The 17,090-nt window shown below is 34.8% G+C and overlaps 2 protein-coding genes across 3 annotated transcripts in view; both read right to left on the bottom strand.

Moving 5' to 3' along the window:
- Nucleotides 1-527: 527 nt before the first annotated feature.
- Nucleotides 528-6,008, bottom strand: LOC128212908 (uncharacterized). Its single transcript, XM_052918298.1, has 5 exons — nt 5,812-6,008; nt 5,374-5,424; nt 4,622-4,710; nt 2,563-2,674; nt 528-1,199 (listed from the first exon to the last, which is right to left on the bottom strand). The coding sequence occupies exons 1-5, from the start codon at nt 5,978-5,980 to the stop codon at nt 1,084-1,086; spliced, it is 537 nt and encodes a 178-aa protein (XP_052774258.1). The 5' UTR covers nt 5,981-6,008; the 3' UTR covers nt 528-1,083.
- A 2,747-nt stretch (nt 6,009-8,755) lies between these two features.
- LOC128214082 (RB1-inducible coiled-coil protein 1-like) overlaps nt 8,756-17,090 on the bottom strand; it is a 39,391-nt gene continuing 31,056 nt past the window's right edge. Inside the window, exons 20-27 of one of the 2 annotated variants that reach the window (XM_052920333.1) lie at nt 16,799-16,907; nt 15,724-15,952; nt 14,691-14,739; nt 13,940-13,987; nt 12,505-12,566; nt 11,692-11,819; nt 11,311-11,381; nt 8,756-11,079 (exon numbers count right to left, since the gene is read on the bottom strand). In XM_052920333.1, the coding sequence (XP_052776293.1) occupies nt 10,954-11,079; nt 11,311-11,381; nt 11,692-11,819; nt 12,505-12,566; nt 13,940-13,987; nt 14,691-14,739; nt 15,724-15,952; nt 16,799-16,907 (822 nt within the window). In that variant the 3' untranslated portion in view covers nt 8,756-10,953. Of the gene's footprint in view, nt 11,080-11,310; nt 11,382-11,691; nt 11,820-12,504; nt 12,567-13,939; nt 13,988-14,020; nt 14,205-14,690; nt 14,740-15,723; nt 15,953-16,798; nt 16,908-17,090 lie in introns of those variants that run through there. The other variant, XM_052920334.1, reaches the window with a different exon arrangement.

Raw genomic sequence — 17,090 nt, 5'->3', positions numbered from 1 at the left:
CTGTCAAGTTTCATCAAAATCTGCCTATCCGTTTCAGAGGAGATGTCGTTTAAAGATTTTGCTATTTTTAGCTGTGGCGGCCATATTGTGCAATGGACCAGAACCATTTGAGCAATTTTAATAAAGGACCACCCAAGGAACATTACTGTCAAGTTTCATCAAAATCTGCCGAAACGTTTCAGAGGGGATGTCGTTTAAAGATTTTGCTATTTTTAGCTCTGGCGGCCATATTGTGCAATGGACCGGAACCATTTGAGCAATTTTGGTAAAGGACCACCAAAGGAACATTCCTGTGAAGTTTTGTCAAAATCCGCTTATCAGTTTCAGAGGAGATGTCGTTTAAAGTAAAAGTTTACGCACGCACGCACGCACTCACGACGGACAATCTGTGACGACATAAGCTCCATGGCCTTTGGCCAGTGGAGCTAAAAACTTAAATTAATATTAATGCTTGTTTTCGTTCATTGGTTCGCCTGAATTTGCATACCAAGTTCTTTCACTTCAAAAATCAAAAGAAAACAAAATAATTAACTTCATATTTAATTCACATAGCACATAAATCAACATTCAAAGAAAAACACAATTATCTTTCAGAAATCAAACCCTTAAACTATACCTATAAGTATTGACTATTTGTTGCAGACAAAGGTAAAATTAGCAAAATGCTGAGGCTCAAATTCTAATTGATCTATCATTTTCAGTATCTTCCATTCAATGATAATTCACTCACTTAAGCAACCTGAAGCCAATTGTATAAAACATTAGTATGTTGTCCACAGATTATATTTTGGTCAGTTTGAAAATGTGCTTTGAGTGGAATTTAGTAATTTTTGGATAAATATTGACCAATCAATAAACGTGTTGGTTAACTTCGACCAGTCAAAAAATTAACCAGTTTTATACAATTGAATGCTGGACCTTTAATTCAACAATTATATTCCGATAAATTAAACGATAAATTATACTTATAACGACTATCACATTTTTCTTCAAATTTCCTGACATAGTTCTAAAATAACTCAAACATTGGTTCCTAAGACAACAGCCTGCAGAGGTGTAATATGATTATTACTAGAGGGGTGGTTAGTGGTCATGTGCGCCCTCAATCATATGTATTTGGAACCAATGGCCACATTCACACTTTTTCTTCTCGCCATTGTAAATCATCATCCAGCTAACCTCATCCGCATCCTCCTCACCTGAAATGAAATAGTGGATAACCATATGAATTTTAATAAGAGCTGACATAGAACCATACATATGGCCAGACGGGGCCTTGTCAGACAGATAGCCACTACTTTTTATACAGTAGAACACCGCTATTTCGAACACCGATAAACCGAATTAATCGGTATTTCGAACTTTTTTTTTCGGTCCCAATTTTTTTCCTTCTTTATTCAATGTAAAAATTAATGTTTAAACCCAACTTCACTATTTTGATTTTTCTAACTAAATATTCGGTCCCAAATACGTTTTCACGTGTATTTATCAATCTTTATTTCGAATTCGAAACTGTGCACAAAAAATAGTCGATGTAAAAATATAATGAAGATTTGATCTTTATCAATTATCAAACACCACTTTAAAGTTAAAATAATTTATTATGTTTAACAGAAAATCACGTTTTTATCAATGATATGTTGTTTTTGGGTAGTGTAGATGTCGGAATGCGTACCGCACTAAGTCAAACAACATACAGCATTTGCCTCCCTTTGCAATACATTACCAAATAATGTTTACTACTGTGTATATATCGCGCGATGTTTTGAAACACTAAAATGATAAACTTTTGTCATGAACATTGGAATGTTTTAAATAGTTCCAAATGTTCCAAACAATAATCTTATCCTTCGAAACATATTATTCTTATGAAACCGGTACCCATATGGTCCGAAAAATACAAATTGCCAACAAATCGACCCATCAGAATTTCATTACGATTAAGTGGGAGTGTCAAAAAATGGCTACCTTAAAATTTTATTCCGGGGCAAAACCTGGCAAAAGTTTTGTCAAATATGTTCTGTGAACTGTTATTTGTGTTTAAATGGTTAATATCTTAATTAGTTTTTTTCTTGTAAATGTAAAATTATCAACAAAGGCTATGAAAAAGCAAGTTTTCAAACAAAAATTGTTGGACTGGCAAATATTCTTTCGGACCGACAAAATATCAGAGGCTGTCTGTCCGAATGACCGAGAGTTATTCTATAACTTCGCGATGTCTGGCTTTAAATCTCATTTTTCTTAGCAAATACCTTTAAGAGGAGCTATACAAATCTGTGAAGATTTATTGAATTCCCATTGTCAGGTAAAACAGCATGGCTGAGTCTCAGTGAGACACTTAGTTTTGTTCAACATTAACCACAAAATGTGTCCTCTACCTTTGAGATGAGAACACAAATGTCACATGTTTTTTGAAACTACTTTTCAGCTCATGGTCCTTTGAACTACTGACCTTATATCAATTGGTTTCACCTGCTGGTTAATACCAATTATGCGAAAAAACAACAGTAAAATGCCAAACTACAGGGGTATAGGTTATTTTCTCAAACCCTGGATACTTACAGACACATCCAATCAGCCTGGACCCTGATGTTGATGGAACTAAGATGGGTAGAGCCCGGGTGCCAAGGTCTCCAAATACCTCCTGCTTCTTTACCATGGCATCAAATGGATCCTGTAAAATAATTTGTAATTTGTACTTACATTTACCATTGAAAGTTATTTTCCTAATTTAAATATATCACTGGTCATAAACATTGTTTTAAATAAGAACCGACTGTTGTCTAAAATTGGCGGTTCAAATGGCAATAAGTGAATTTAAAATAAAATAAAAAAAGCCTTTATAAATTATTTCGTTTTTAATTAATAGCTATATGGCGACAAATTGTTAAAAAGCTCCAAAATATGGCAAATATTTTTTCATCTGTACCAAAATCATATCTGTTTTTTGTTTTGATCAATAAAGTCAAATGAGTTAAACATGATAACGCATTAAAATAATAATTTTGGCAACAAACCTATTTTGTGCGTGGTTTTTCTACCCTGGTCAAAGGGAGGCCTTTCAGATCGGGAAAAAATGTGTTTTTTTACTAAATTTTGGAATTCCTAGAGCAAGAAAAAGTAGACAGAATTCGAAAACAGAGAAAAATGGTATGATTAGTTGTTGTTTTTTTTTTCACAAAAAATCAAAAACTATTGTATTTTACTCCTGAAATCATGTATAAACTTGCAAAAATGTTTAGCAAAATTGAAAAGGAATCAGGCCAAATTTCGAACCCCAAAAGGTCAGTTGGACTAAATTCAATTAACATAGTGAACATCTGTGACAAGTTTTAAACATCTGTCCCCAGTTATTTTAAAACCCCCAAATGCATGTTTAATAGAGTTCGGCCTAGACAGGCCAAAATACAAGGCAAGACCTTGATCTTTGACAATGGTGTTTAACATTACACTCCAGTTTTCTTAGAGATATGTTTGTACAAAAGTATTTTAAAATACCCAAATGCATGGCCATGGAATTTTTACCAATGACACTTTAATAACTGTGACCTGGACATAGGACTAACAAAAATTGGGTAGAACATCGGCTTTTCATGCTGAACATTTGTGTAAATTTGTTTTAAGATTCCCAATGCATGTCCAAGTTAGTAACTGCCAAGAAGTACCAAAAAATTATAGATTTTTAACCAATTACCCTTAAAAGTGACCTTGACCTACTTAAATGGATCTTGTTTGCAACATGTCAGGGCTTGAATTTACCTGTTTTTTTATGCAATTTTTTGTGAGTGCTTAAATTTTCAACTCGCAAAACCAGACACTCACTCGCATTTATCATATATATATATATATATATATATGTAACACTGACAGTACGTACTGAGGAAGTCGGACCAAGCCAGTATTGGTCTGTGCAAAATATTTTGAAAATGTTCCTTTTGTCATCTGTGTTGATCGTCAATTTAATGTACAACTCCCTCTTCCACTTCAAAACAGTTTTAACGGACAGATTATTTCATTTTGGCTTTTTTGGGGGAACTGATTGATCATCGCCATCAGCAATTTTAATCAACACGGGTAAAAAAACTGATCTTTTGATACCGTCGCCAAAAATGGAAATGAAAGACCAGTCTACAAAACTGCATAGTAACGAGTACCTGCCACATAGTAACAAGTACCTGCCTGTGCGCATAACGTTAATCTACGTCATCAATTTCTGTATGTTTATCGGAAAACAAAAGTAGGCATCTCTAAAATTATTGTTTTACCTATTGTGCAGGAATTTTGAACTCGCAAATATTTGCAAGTGTCTTTAAATTCAACTCGCATTTTCTATTTTTGGCTCGCATTTTGCGAGTGTGCGAGTGCTAAATTCGAGCCCTGCATGTGCATTTTTTATGGGGAACATTTGTGCCATTTATTTTGAAATGTCCTAATGCACGACCAAGTAACAGCCTGGACAAACCAAAGTGTGCCGCCAGACAAGCTTATCTTTATATGTCGGTCTTGCCCTGACATTGAATTACTGCTGTATTAATTTAAAATGCTTAAAAAGATGCATCAAGTGTCATTTTATTTACAAGTTTCAAGTAGCTATGTAAGAAAATACAGTATTAAGACTTACCAAGCTTCCTCTCATCTCCTCCAGCATTTCATGACGTGTATCTCCTGGCATTGCACCAAGCTCAAGTGGGTACTCCTTCGGTAGTGGTTCTAAAATAGTTTATAATGGGTTTAATAAATTTAACTACAGGCCAAAGAACCAAATGGTTTTCAAATATTTTATTGTGAAAATGTGTCAATAGTCCTTGTTAGGCCATCCATTTGTGGCTACCCGACAGTCTCAATGGAAAAGTTCCAAAAATACACATTTTTTTAAGGATAGTCCTAAGAACTTATTGACTGTCTTTGATTTTGAGGAGTCAGGAACATCGACATCATGTACATGACTCCTTTACCAAACACTGAGACAAGCTTTAAATAAGGTAAAATCAGCTTAACGTCATCTTGTCATCATCGTACCTTGACTTCATAAAGGAAAAGTACAACTTGAAGAACGAAATTCTAAAATCATTATACAGATAATAATCATATTTCTGTATATTTGTTTCATTGTACTGTTGCACAAAATTGCTTATCAATATTGTATATCTGTTTATTGTAATGGGCCGCTGGCCTAACCGCAAATAAATTTGTCATTGTCATAATTAGATTTTGCATGGTGGCAAATGTGTTGTCTCAAAATTAGAATTAATTTACTGATGTCTCTGATATGAAGTTATTTCAGTTTTTTGTAACTTTTTCATTGTGTATTTGTTAAACTATATAAATATGAGGGTAACAAATTCTAAAAAAAGTCTTACATATTTCACCCACCTGGATCTATATAATGTGCGTCTATACTTGTTCTGACTTCATTGTCCCATTCTGAAAAACAATACAGGACTCATTAAAAATAAAAAAAACATACCTATTTTAAGTTTAAAATAATAAATATTGGACTCAGAAAAAATGTATGGAGTGAGTACAAAAACATGTCCTTAAAAATACAATTCACATCCTTAAGCATTTTGCAATCATTTCGATCTTGGGATGAAACGTTTGGGTACAAATCGACAGATAATTCTTGGTATTAAAAACAGCTTGTCAGTGAAATCGAAATTGATGTCATTGCACGATATGAAAAAGCGATAAATACACGCCCGGACAATTTTTATTATTATTTAATTTAAACCCAGTACATTAAACCCAGTAAGCCTTCGGACAAAATTTGAACGATTCGTACTCTATTTGACCGGCTGACATAGAACTCACCTTTGTATTGTATTTCGCCCTTTTTCGAGTTGTCCTCTTTCAAAGCGGGATCAACTACTGGAGGGGGGCCTGATGACCCATTCCTGGCTAAACTGACGGCTGCGTATCGTGAAACAAATGTTTGGAGCGGCCGAGCAGTAAAACGCAGCTTGTTGATGAGGGAAGCCATCTTTGCTGAAGGTCGTCTCTAACTTTCTCGCGAGATTACGATAGTCACGTTTTACTCTTTGAGATTGCAACTACTAATATTGCAACACAATGATTCTGTCGCCTGCATTCTTAAATCGTTATTGACAAAGGTTGAAAAATAGCTCGACAATTGACACAGGACACTGCCCAAAGGTCATTGATATCCTTCAAGTTGTGCAAGAACAGCTCGAACCTCAACATATAAAAAATCTTCAACAAAATTACATCTGAGCAGGGTAAGAACTAACTATAATTACAAATGGCTGTACGGTACATCGCCAGAATATACTTCAAAACATTGTAGCATTTAAAACACGAAATTTTAATCACAGATATGAAAAAAATGTTAAGATGTGCTTTAAGTTAGAACAACTAAATATGGAGAGAACACTCTTATCGCTCTGAGGCTAGTAAGGTATGGAACAGTCCCACGGTTCAAGGAAATAAGATGCCTAAAAACTACCTAGAATTTAGAAGGCTAATCCGCACTCGGACATGTCCCGCTTGGAAGTGCTCAATGTTCAATTAATCTTCTATAACTTTTGAACTAGAATATATTGAGGATTATTCATGAGCCTGTTTCACTGAATATCTTTCAAGTCATAATGGTAATTAAGTGAGTTTTGTTTTATTGCGCGCTTCATGGCTTGAATTTGCTAGCGTGCCCTACTGCGTTCACGCGAACAGCATATTAACCGCAGGCAAAACATGCGACCAATCCGTAATTGTTTCAAATTCATATATCATCGACATCTATCGAAGACACATACACATACTTGTGTTTTTGTCGGCAAGTTTCTATTAAAGTGTTACGGTCGGGTATTTATTCAATTAATATTCTTACACAGTGGTAGGTGATGCCAACCTGAAGGTATATATTTGATAATACCGCTGTCAAGATTAAAACCTTTATAGATTTTCCACCAGAAGTTGAAACTAAAAAGGTTGATGAAATCGTTGCCGAAATTGATCAATTTTCCGATAAACAGCATATGCTACGCCAGAATATGTTTTTCTGAAGATGCGAAAGAGCTTACAAAGAATATTTTGTATCCAAATCAGTAACAATCAAAACCTAGGAATCAAATGAAATTTCGAAGATAATATGTACATGTATTTCAAACCATGAAGCCAAGGGAATAGATTCTGCTTCATGTAAACCAAAAAGAGCAAGTTCAAAATCATACCGGTTTATTTTCCATGAACCTGGTATATTACATGTTTCGTTCCTCTTTGGGGATTTTGTTTTCAAAAATCTATCGTGGGGACATCTGAACATTGTTGATGTTGAGTTTATAAAGGTCTGCTCGCGCATTAAAGTGGCTGCATTATGGCTTGACCCCGTCACATCCCCAAGTGAGACTGAAACATATTTTTGAGACCAAAAGAGTTTTATTCCCACCGTTTTGTGGGATATTCGCCAAACTAGTAATTTTAAACCCAAATTGCCACAGGCCTTACGATGAATGACATAAATAGTGGTCACACAGCTCTGACTTTTGGATATGGTTTTTCTTTAGTCTTCACTTGTTGTAATTCAGAAATTTGATAGTACGCGTGTCTTAAAATCTTGAACTAATGTAAGTATGGTATATTTTAAAGAATGAGCAGGACTCGCGGAGAGTTCATTGACAAGAAAGTTTTCTTAGAAAAGGACGTTTCGTCCATTTTGTATACATACATATAATTATATGAACTGACCTTTTTGTTGTCGAACCCGGGTTGCCCCACCAATTAAATTCTAAAACTTCTTCAAGATCAAAGAATGCATTGACATTTTTTAATTGATTTAATTTATGATTGTTGTCTTAAACGTTCATGTACATATAGAGGGTGAAAGCGAAACGGTTCTATCTGCTTCTTTATTTAATGTCATTTAGAACCATTCACCCCTCGAATTATATATATATATAATTTTTCCACCAGCCTGTGCCCGATCTTTCCCATTATAATATGCATGAGCGGAATACATCTGACCATTAAGTTACTTTGTTGATTTTATGGTCCACCACCTGGTGAGATACACGAAGGGTCGAAATGGATTTGGGGTGTTTTATATCATGATCGTTTAGTCAACTTGGTTTTCTGTCAGTCGATTCAGTTATTGATCGGAAACGGTTTTCAGCTGTGAATCACCACGGCCTTGACCTTTGACAAGGTTTTGTTAATTTATCAATGTGCCTATGAACTTGGGCTCTGAGCAAGACAAGTCGGGCAATAACATGTCGGCAGAAGATTTTCGCACTACCACCAGAGCAACAAACCACAGATTTGTATTTGTTTGAATTAAAAAAATATATAATTTTAAAATACATGAAAAATTACAACACAAAATGTCCAAACTTATCCCTCATTCAGAGTAAGCCCCTGATACAGTCTATAGGTTTGAAATGATATTGAAATAAACAAAAATATTTGCAGCTTTTTACTCTAGTTCTAGTGTGGAAAAGTGGCTCAACATACTTCTGTACAGAATTGGATTTGATTTCATAATGTTAAGTATTATTGCACACATAAATCTCTTCATGTATCTTTCTCTTCATTTATCTTTCTAAAGCTACTTGAGATGATTTGTTTACTTGAAAAAACAAACCAAATGCGCTAGAAAAAGAAAACCCACAATACATTTACTGAATAATTATGCACTTGAGCCAAAAAGCCAACTGCTAAGACTTTTGGATTTTCCTACCTCTTTTAAAAACACTGTATTTTCTATAGAGGAGATAGAGCTAATGATCTAACAATCAAATAAGATGTTTTTTTATTAATTTTTAATCCATAATGGAATATATGTAAAATGGATGTATATTTAAACATGAAAGGTGTACAGTATATAAGATACATTTTTGGAACATCAATCAAGTTGCCAAGTATCAAAACTAAACGAATGAAGAACAAACATATATCAACTATTAAGAACTGTACCAATTATCACAATAAATAAACATATCAACCATTATCACAAACCAAAAGATATGAATTAATAAAAACAGACATGTAGTGATGTCCATTGAAACAATGTAGAATTAAGAAAGCAACAAGAACGGAATAAATTATAAACAGATATATTCATGTATAGAGTAACAATACTCATAGGATTAGTCACTTGTTAATTAACACCATACAAGCAATAAACAACACAGATTAGTAGACATGTTATACATGAATGACATGCCAATTCAACATTAATATTAGAAGCGGTGCAATGCCACAAAACCAGGTTTCAAATATTGGCATTCAGAAATTATAGCCAATTAATTTCTTATATGAGTATGGAAAAAGTAGCAGCCTTTATCTTTAATTTTATCATAAAGAGACATTACTGAAAATTACTCGAGTTAAGTACTGGGTATCTTAGGTGTTAAGTTCCACTGCAACATTCATACTAAGTCTCACGTGAATGTATTTTACCTACACTCCAACTCTCATCACTATCCATCAATTCTTATGTATGTTATTGGGCAAAAAACAAATGTTTGACATCTGCCCGTCCGCCCGCCTGACCAACGACATCCCCATTCTAATTACCTGGTTTTCGTTTTCAGCCTCAAGTACAATTAATTATTGCATAATTAGGCCATACCAAGTTGATTCATTGTTCAGTGTCTTTTCTAATTGAAATCCTACCTGCCTGGCAGGTGAAAAAAAGCGTGCATTGTTCACTTAAGTATATACAATATCGCCCATGATAGCAGATTTTATCTCTCAATAAAAATCGAAAAAAAACGCATATACTTTGACAGATCCATTCATCTAGAAATTAAACATCTGTCGGTCACTGTAACAGTCTGTGTATTGTATAGTTCTTTACTCAAATAATTATAACTTGAACTTCTTAGCTTTAAAAATATAATTATTTGGGCCCCATTTTGATTTTTGTGTAATTGTTTTTCTTTCATTCGGAAAACTAAAACCCTACCTGCCCACTAACACTTAAAATACAATAACTTTGGAATGGCCTTAGCTAAAATCATTGAAAACAATAAAAAATTGTTCAAAGCAATGTAAAACTACAAGTAGGATGACTTTGGAATTTCTAAGTATTGACATAACTTTACAATACTTGCATAAAATAATTTCTGTCATGAAATTATGCCAAAACTAACATTTTGAAAGTGTTATTCTTGGCAAGAACAATCCATATATGGCATAAAAAATGCAAATAAAAACATATTTGATTATGATAAGTAAATTATATTGTGGACCTCTATGTGTGTTTTTACAACATTTTCTACCGAGTATGTCATCGAGAGCATAAACCATATCCTATCTTAAATTACCGATAAATGCACTGAAATACTAACAACACATATTTAAAACAAATTTCGTGCCCATCAGAATTTATGTTCACATGTTCAATAAAAAGAAATTGGTCAAATTTGAAAGAAACATTATATTATCAGATATACATGTTCATGTAAATAAACAGATTAAATGATAATTTCACTTTTATGGACATTGCTAGACCATTATTATATAATGCATCAGGCAGACAATTCATCAATAATCCTAGAAACAAATTCCTACCAAAAGTGATTTTCAACAGAATTAGGGGCCTTAACATCGCGATTTTCCAACATGTAAGGATTTAAAGACAGTTCAGTACTACTGAAATTACTCCTAGATAAGAAACTACTGCTAGGATTCTTCATGGAATGCCTCCTATGCAGGGCCCATATTCGCTAACATCCGAAAGAGCTAAATTTTAAATTTGTTGTAAAAATGCTATCGTAGGAGTAAAAATGGTAAAAAATGATGCATTTGTTACAAATAATGTGAACTACCATCAGGCACACATCTTTGGTCAAAATTATTTCTATTATACATTTTCTGAAACATTTAAGAATTCAGTTTTCTGAGCCAGAGTCGGAAAGTCAGACTTACAGATGTTTTCATGGTAACCAATTATTACATTTAATAACACACATCAAACTTTACAAAAGTCATCTATATTCAAGGTGATGAGGCAGAAGGTGTGTCTGGTTTCCGTGGTGATGGATGACCAGTCTCTCTTGTCCACTTCTTAGCCTTGACCCGGTAAAACTTTGTACCCACAGGGACTTTGAATCTGTTGTTAGCCTGAAAAAGGTAACGTAATATGTTTTTACTTTAACAGTTTGTCCACTGCACTGCTCTCTGGACAAAGCTGAATAGATAGTATTGATTTTGTTGAGTTTTGTTGTTCTATAATATGTGCTTCCATTTAATAACCTTTTAACGTGTTTTAGCACTACATGACTCCATAGAAGAAGACGATATAATTAAAATAAAATGTAGTCATGAATATCTGAACATGTACAGTAAATGTACCTTTTTTGCCTGACAGTATTCTTTGTCAACCACTTCAGCAATTAGCCACTGTTTTTTCTGATCACCAGTTTCTAAAAAAAATGATAAGTTAGCATATATTAATCAATCAATCATGTGTAATTAAATTGCTCTGAACCATTGCTGTAACATTTTGCTTTAAGTACTTTCTTAATGAAGTTGATATACTGTTGGAAGACTTTGAACTGAACCTAAAGCCATGGGATTGTAAGAATAAGGACATAAATTCACAAGCATGGCCCAAATCAACATTACCCAAGCCTACCTTCAACCCAAAATTGACCAGATATGGATACCAACAGTTACCTTTATAACATAACCACATAACCAGTGCAACTTCTCAATTACAAAATGTCTTTTTACCAGACTTGAGCCCCAGTTGAGGTAGGCAGTCTGTGTGAAGGAAATGCAGTGTGGACCCCACTGTGAACACCACATACTGGTCCAGTCTCTCGTCTAGACACAGCAGGACCAGGTCCCCTACATGGCAGCTGTAAGAATATACACAGAGCATAAATACCATATTGAAAAGTCCCCTACATGGCAGCTGTAATGATATACATAGACTCAGTCATAGACAATATCTTCCATATTGAATGAACAAGTCACCATCAATCATTTAATGTCATCATCAATCATGAAATATAATCTTAATATCAAACAGATCATTAGTAAGTATACGAGTCGCATTACGCTATTTAAGGTCTTCAGACACGATTATTATTTACAAATGAAAAATGCCAACAATATTTTTTCAATGTGTGTAAATTTCTTCCAAACTTCTTTCTTAAAAATGATTGTCATTGTTGTATTGATGATTTATTGCAATTGCTTTACTCCTGTTTCCATAGCAACCAAGGCTTTCTTCTTCCTAATTTGACTAATTTTGACAATATTCATAGTGTCTGTTTTCAAGTCTGTTTATATATGTTTATTTCTTAATTTTAGAGATATCATTCTGGAATTTTCAGTATTGCTTATGGAAATGTCATTTAACTTAACAGCTACTAATAAAGAAATATGCCCAAAGTCCCCAAATCATGCGATGGGGCGCATGATGGGGCTCAATTTAACTCCATAAGAGATGGTTACTTTGAGAAATTATAAAAAAGAAAGTGCAAAAGATTATTGTTCAAATATTGTACTCATAAAATGCACGGTGACGACGAACAGTACCTTGTAATTGAAACTTTGTCCTGAATCAGAGACCTTGTACTGGCTGTCATGGACAACTCCATCTGAAGAAAAAAATCAGCACATAATTTTTCGACAGAAAACAAACATTGGAAATGAAAATATATAACATGAACACAATGGAAAAAGGAACAAATATGCCAGTATGTTGTGTTGAATCAACAATATTTCACAGTTTCTTGAACCCTCAGCTATGTAATAATTACTGATAAACAAGTTAGCCAAGATGGCCCTATATCGCTCACCTGAGTAAAACTTTATTGGTGCTCTAGACATTTCCCCCAATTAAAGCAATAACTCTCGGGTGAAAACAGTGATTTGGGTAGTTTTTGAACTTGTTGGAGGTATTATGCCCATTCACATTCTGACCATATTACGTGATGATTGGACAAGACATATTTAAGGTAATTTCTAAATCATAGGGTGATAACTCAGGAATGACTGCAGCGATAAGCTGGTTCTCAAACTTGTCTCAGATACAAACATACACATTCTAACCAAATTCGGTAAGGATTGGTCAAAGGGTTTCAAAGTTATTGAGTTGGATACAATACTGGACCACCCATTCCAACGCCCACACTTTGCAGATGAAACTTTAATACATCAAATTTTTTGAAAGGGCGTATAAAATCATAAAAAATATGTATTTGTTTAAAAGTTACAAAGGGCCAAAACTTTAAAATATTTAAGATTGAGTTGTCACAAAAAAGCACAATGTTAAGTACTGTGAATAAGTTAACTAAGTTTGAAATTGACATTTTCAATGATTGTAATAACCAAACCTTTGGTATATTTATGGGAGAAGATTTTGAAATCTGGCCAATATTTTCTGAAGATTTTCAAAGTTTTCCATATAAAGATATAGTGGTATCTAGCCTCACACCTGGCAACCTGTTTTTTTATGAATCTACATGGGGATGAAGGAATTTTACAGAGGGTCACTTTAGGAATATTTCTGTGAAATTATTTTGAAATCGGGCCAACAGTTTCTGAAGGGAAGATTTTCAAAGTTTTCCATATTGAAATATAGTAGCTCTAGGCAGCCATGACCAATCCACATGTAGTGAGGGAAATTGATAGAGGGTTACCTAAGGGACATTTCTGTGAAATTATTTTTAAATCTGGCCAGCAGATTCTGAGGAGAAGATTTTCCTTTTGGTTGCTCTGCATGGAACTACATTTATTGAAGGAATCTGGAAGAGGAAAACCCAGATTCTTGTGAAGTTTGGTCGAAATCATCCCATTGGTTTAGAAAAAATTGTTTGAATGAAAATGTTGACTATGAAAGGATGGACGACAGGCAATTAACACTATCACAACAGCTTACACTGTGCAGATAGTGCACAGGTAAGCTAAAAAATGAAATATTTAATTTGAAGATTTTTTCTAACTGAAAATAACTAACTGGTATACTTACAACTTTCTGTTGTAATTTATTTATTTCTTCTTCTTTTGCTCTGACCTCCTAAAATGTTTAAGAAAATAAAACAAAATGTTTTCCTGTGGTTTCTTTTTCATTTATTTACAAGTTCACAAAACATCTTCTACAAGAAAGCCCACACATAATCTGGTACAAGCAAGCCCACGAAACATCTGGTACAAGCAAGCCCACAAAACATCTGGTAAATGCGAGCCCACATTCAGTCTTCACCACTCTCACAGGTTTGATACATATCACACTCCTTGAAAATATGATCCAGTTATTAAAAAACATGTATGTAATAGTTATGGCACACACTACCTGAGTCCCTGATATTCCACGCAAGCACTTCAGCGGGAGTGTAAAATTTCACAAGGGTTGTGGGTGGAATAACTGGTTTGTACCATGTTGTCAAGGACAACGTTCAATAACTATCATGTGTATAAGTGAAAAGCATTGTAAATTATCCGCTTGATAGTTACCGGTATAGCACGGTTAAGCTCTGCCCTCGTGTTATCGTTCTGATTATGGGAGTTAATGTATTTTCAGCAGATGAAAACAAAGAAACCACTCTCCAACATGGTACAAGTATTAATGTTTGACACACATAAAACGTTATATGCCTGCATAAGCCAAAACCTTGCCTAGTAGGGCAGACACAGTCATAAATTATAATTATACTTTGTATTGTAGTTACATTTACAAGTTTAATTAATTGATAAATAGCACAATTTTTTCTGTACGTTACCTCTTCCAGAGTCTTTATCCTTTCATACAGGTCTGGCTGCTCCGGATCACTGAAATCAAGGTAAACACAATAACAAAAGTTTGTAGACAATAAGTAAGTGCACAAATTGAGGGTAACATAAAATTATTATGATCTTGCATATTCTCTATATTGTAAATTATTAACAGACTTCATGGCATCTTAGTCATTTTCCATTTTTTTGCAAAATGAACAAAAGGTCAAATGAATAGCACTGACACTAAATGCCTTTAAATGGTGTAAATGTGAAAGTACATGAAACTAATTAATACATGTACCAAACAAGAGCCCTAAGAGGACTTAGTTTGTCAGACCTTGCCAGACCATAAATGATGGCTGCTGACCGGGGGCATGGTTAATATCAGTCTCAAGTCTGAGTTCAGACTAAAGTGCCAAATCTCAAATGTTTATTTCATTGAAACATTCTTACCAGTCCCATACATCATCATCTGATCTGAACAACAGAGTCACTGCCATCAATCCTTGGGGGTTACCACTTGTTTACAGGTGAGGCCCAGCTCACTTTCTAAGACCTGATGTGAGGTCAATACCTTCCTAGTGGTATTGCCTGTCCCATACATCACTCACCAAATTTGAACAACAGAGCCTCTTGTTCAAAAGTGAGACACAGTTCACTCTAGTCTATAATACCTGATGTGAGGCCCCAACCTCCTTATTGATTGTACCTGTCCCATACATCCCCCACCTGATCTGAACATGTCAGCCACTGCCCCCTCAGACTCAGACCCCATCCCTGCCAGCTGATCCTTCGCGATTGCCTCTTGTTCAAGTGTAAGGTACGGTCACTCTCTTAAGCTCACTGTGAGGCCCACCTGTGAGACTCACTTGTTAGAGTAACTGTCCAATGCACAACTCACCTTATTAGAACAACAAAGGGAACACAATCACAGCCTTCTCCCAGTCGGACCCCAACCCGGTCTGCTGTGTCTTGAACATGCTACCTATTTACACTCCAGGGCCTGCTGTAAGAACTCAAATTTTCAACACCACTCACCTGATCTGTTCGACAGAAGGGGACACAGCTGCCGCACCCTCAGAATCAGACCCAACCCCTGCCAGCTGATCCTTGAGGGCTGCCACCTGTTGACGAGTTAGGCCCAGCTCACTCTCCAAGGCCCGATGTGAGGCCCCAAACTCCCTCTCTTTCGTCTCCAAAAGGGATAGGGCTCGCTCCTTGATGCCCTCGGCCTTGGATTTTTCCTCAGCCAACTTCAAGCTTTCCTCTGTATGAGTGAAGTGAGAGCATTGAATTCATGCATGTAGGGAAAGATAAGAAAGATCTGAAGACAAAATGGTATCTGTCTTCTTTAACTGTGTAAAGACATTGACTCTTAATCCCTGACTTACCGGTTTACCATTGTTCAAAATCTATTACGGTAAGTCAACGTCCACAAATAATTTTTCAGGTACATGTACGTTATAGTTTTACACTGTCTTCAATTTTTAAAGGTCTGAACATTAAAATCAGGATCCTTGAACATCATTTCAATTTTGCAAAAGCAATTAATGAATGCTTGATTTATATATGGAAATATGGCATGATAATTCATAATTTTATTTAGAAAGCCTTCTCTAATTAAACAGGTTCTAGATTAAAGGTGTATGCCTCTCAACTAAGTGGTTTTTGGTTTGATCACCTGGCCCCAATTTCTCAAAACTTCTTATTATAAAGTCTCTTTTTACAAATTACAGGTTTGTGCTAAGCTCTCTATTTTTGTTTTTCTACAGTTCGTTTTATACTTACTTAATAACTTACTTACTTTATTTATTTAAGATGTTTTATACTGAAGATAGGAATTATTTTTATGGTAAGCACAATTAACCATTTTTCATTCATGAAAATCAAATTCAAGAATGTATTTTGGCTTAATGAAATAAGCAATTTAAGCCCGTTCACCTTAGAAGTTTCAAGAAATTGGGGCCATGGGTACTTTCTCAAGGCCTTTCAAAGTAGTCACCTGTACTGGTTTCTTTCCTGGAAACAGACTGGATGGTGATTCTATAAGGTTTTTTTTCACAAAAAAACAATGAGACATTAGTATTAACTGAACTTAATTAAATATGCCTACGTTTGTGAGCTTGGATTGTGTCAAGAAGCTTCTGTTCTTGGGCCTTTAGTTCCTCGATCATCCGATCCTTCTCCTTACAGACTCGGTTGACTACTTCATTAAAACGCGTCTGAAATGGGTTTACACTTTAAAGTTACCTGATTGAAAAATGGCAGATGCTACAGCTCGTTATATTGATATAGCATAGCAATAGATATATTATCATATTTTCTCTATCTTATATGTTTTGCCTGCGTATTATATCTGTTTATATGTTTTGCCTGCGTATTATATGTATTATATCTGTTAGTTA

Source organism: Mya arenaria, chromosome 13, assembly GCF_026914265.1.
Source record: "Mya arenaria isolate MELC-2E11 chromosome 13, ASM2691426v1".
In the NCBI taxonomy this organism is placed as follows: Eukaryota; Metazoa; Mollusca; class Bivalvia; order Myida; family Myidae; genus Mya; species Mya arenaria.
This window is presented reverse-complemented; position numbering and strand designations above follow the sequence as displayed.

Bases quoted from the DNA above. Each gene is read 5' to 3' on its own strand.
- LOC128212908 (XM_052918298.1), bottom strand. From the start codon at position 5,980: ATGGCTTCCCTCATCAACAAGCTGCGTTTTACTGCTCGGCCGCTCCAA. The intron at 4,711-5,373 runs GTGGGTGAAATA...AAACTATTTTAG, and splicing joins CGCACATTATATAGATCCAG to AACCACTACCGAAGGAGTAC. The intron at 1,200-2,562 runs GTAAGTATCCAG...ATTTCATTTCAG, and splicing joins CAGGCTGATTGGATGTGTCT to GTGAGGAGGATGCGGATGAG.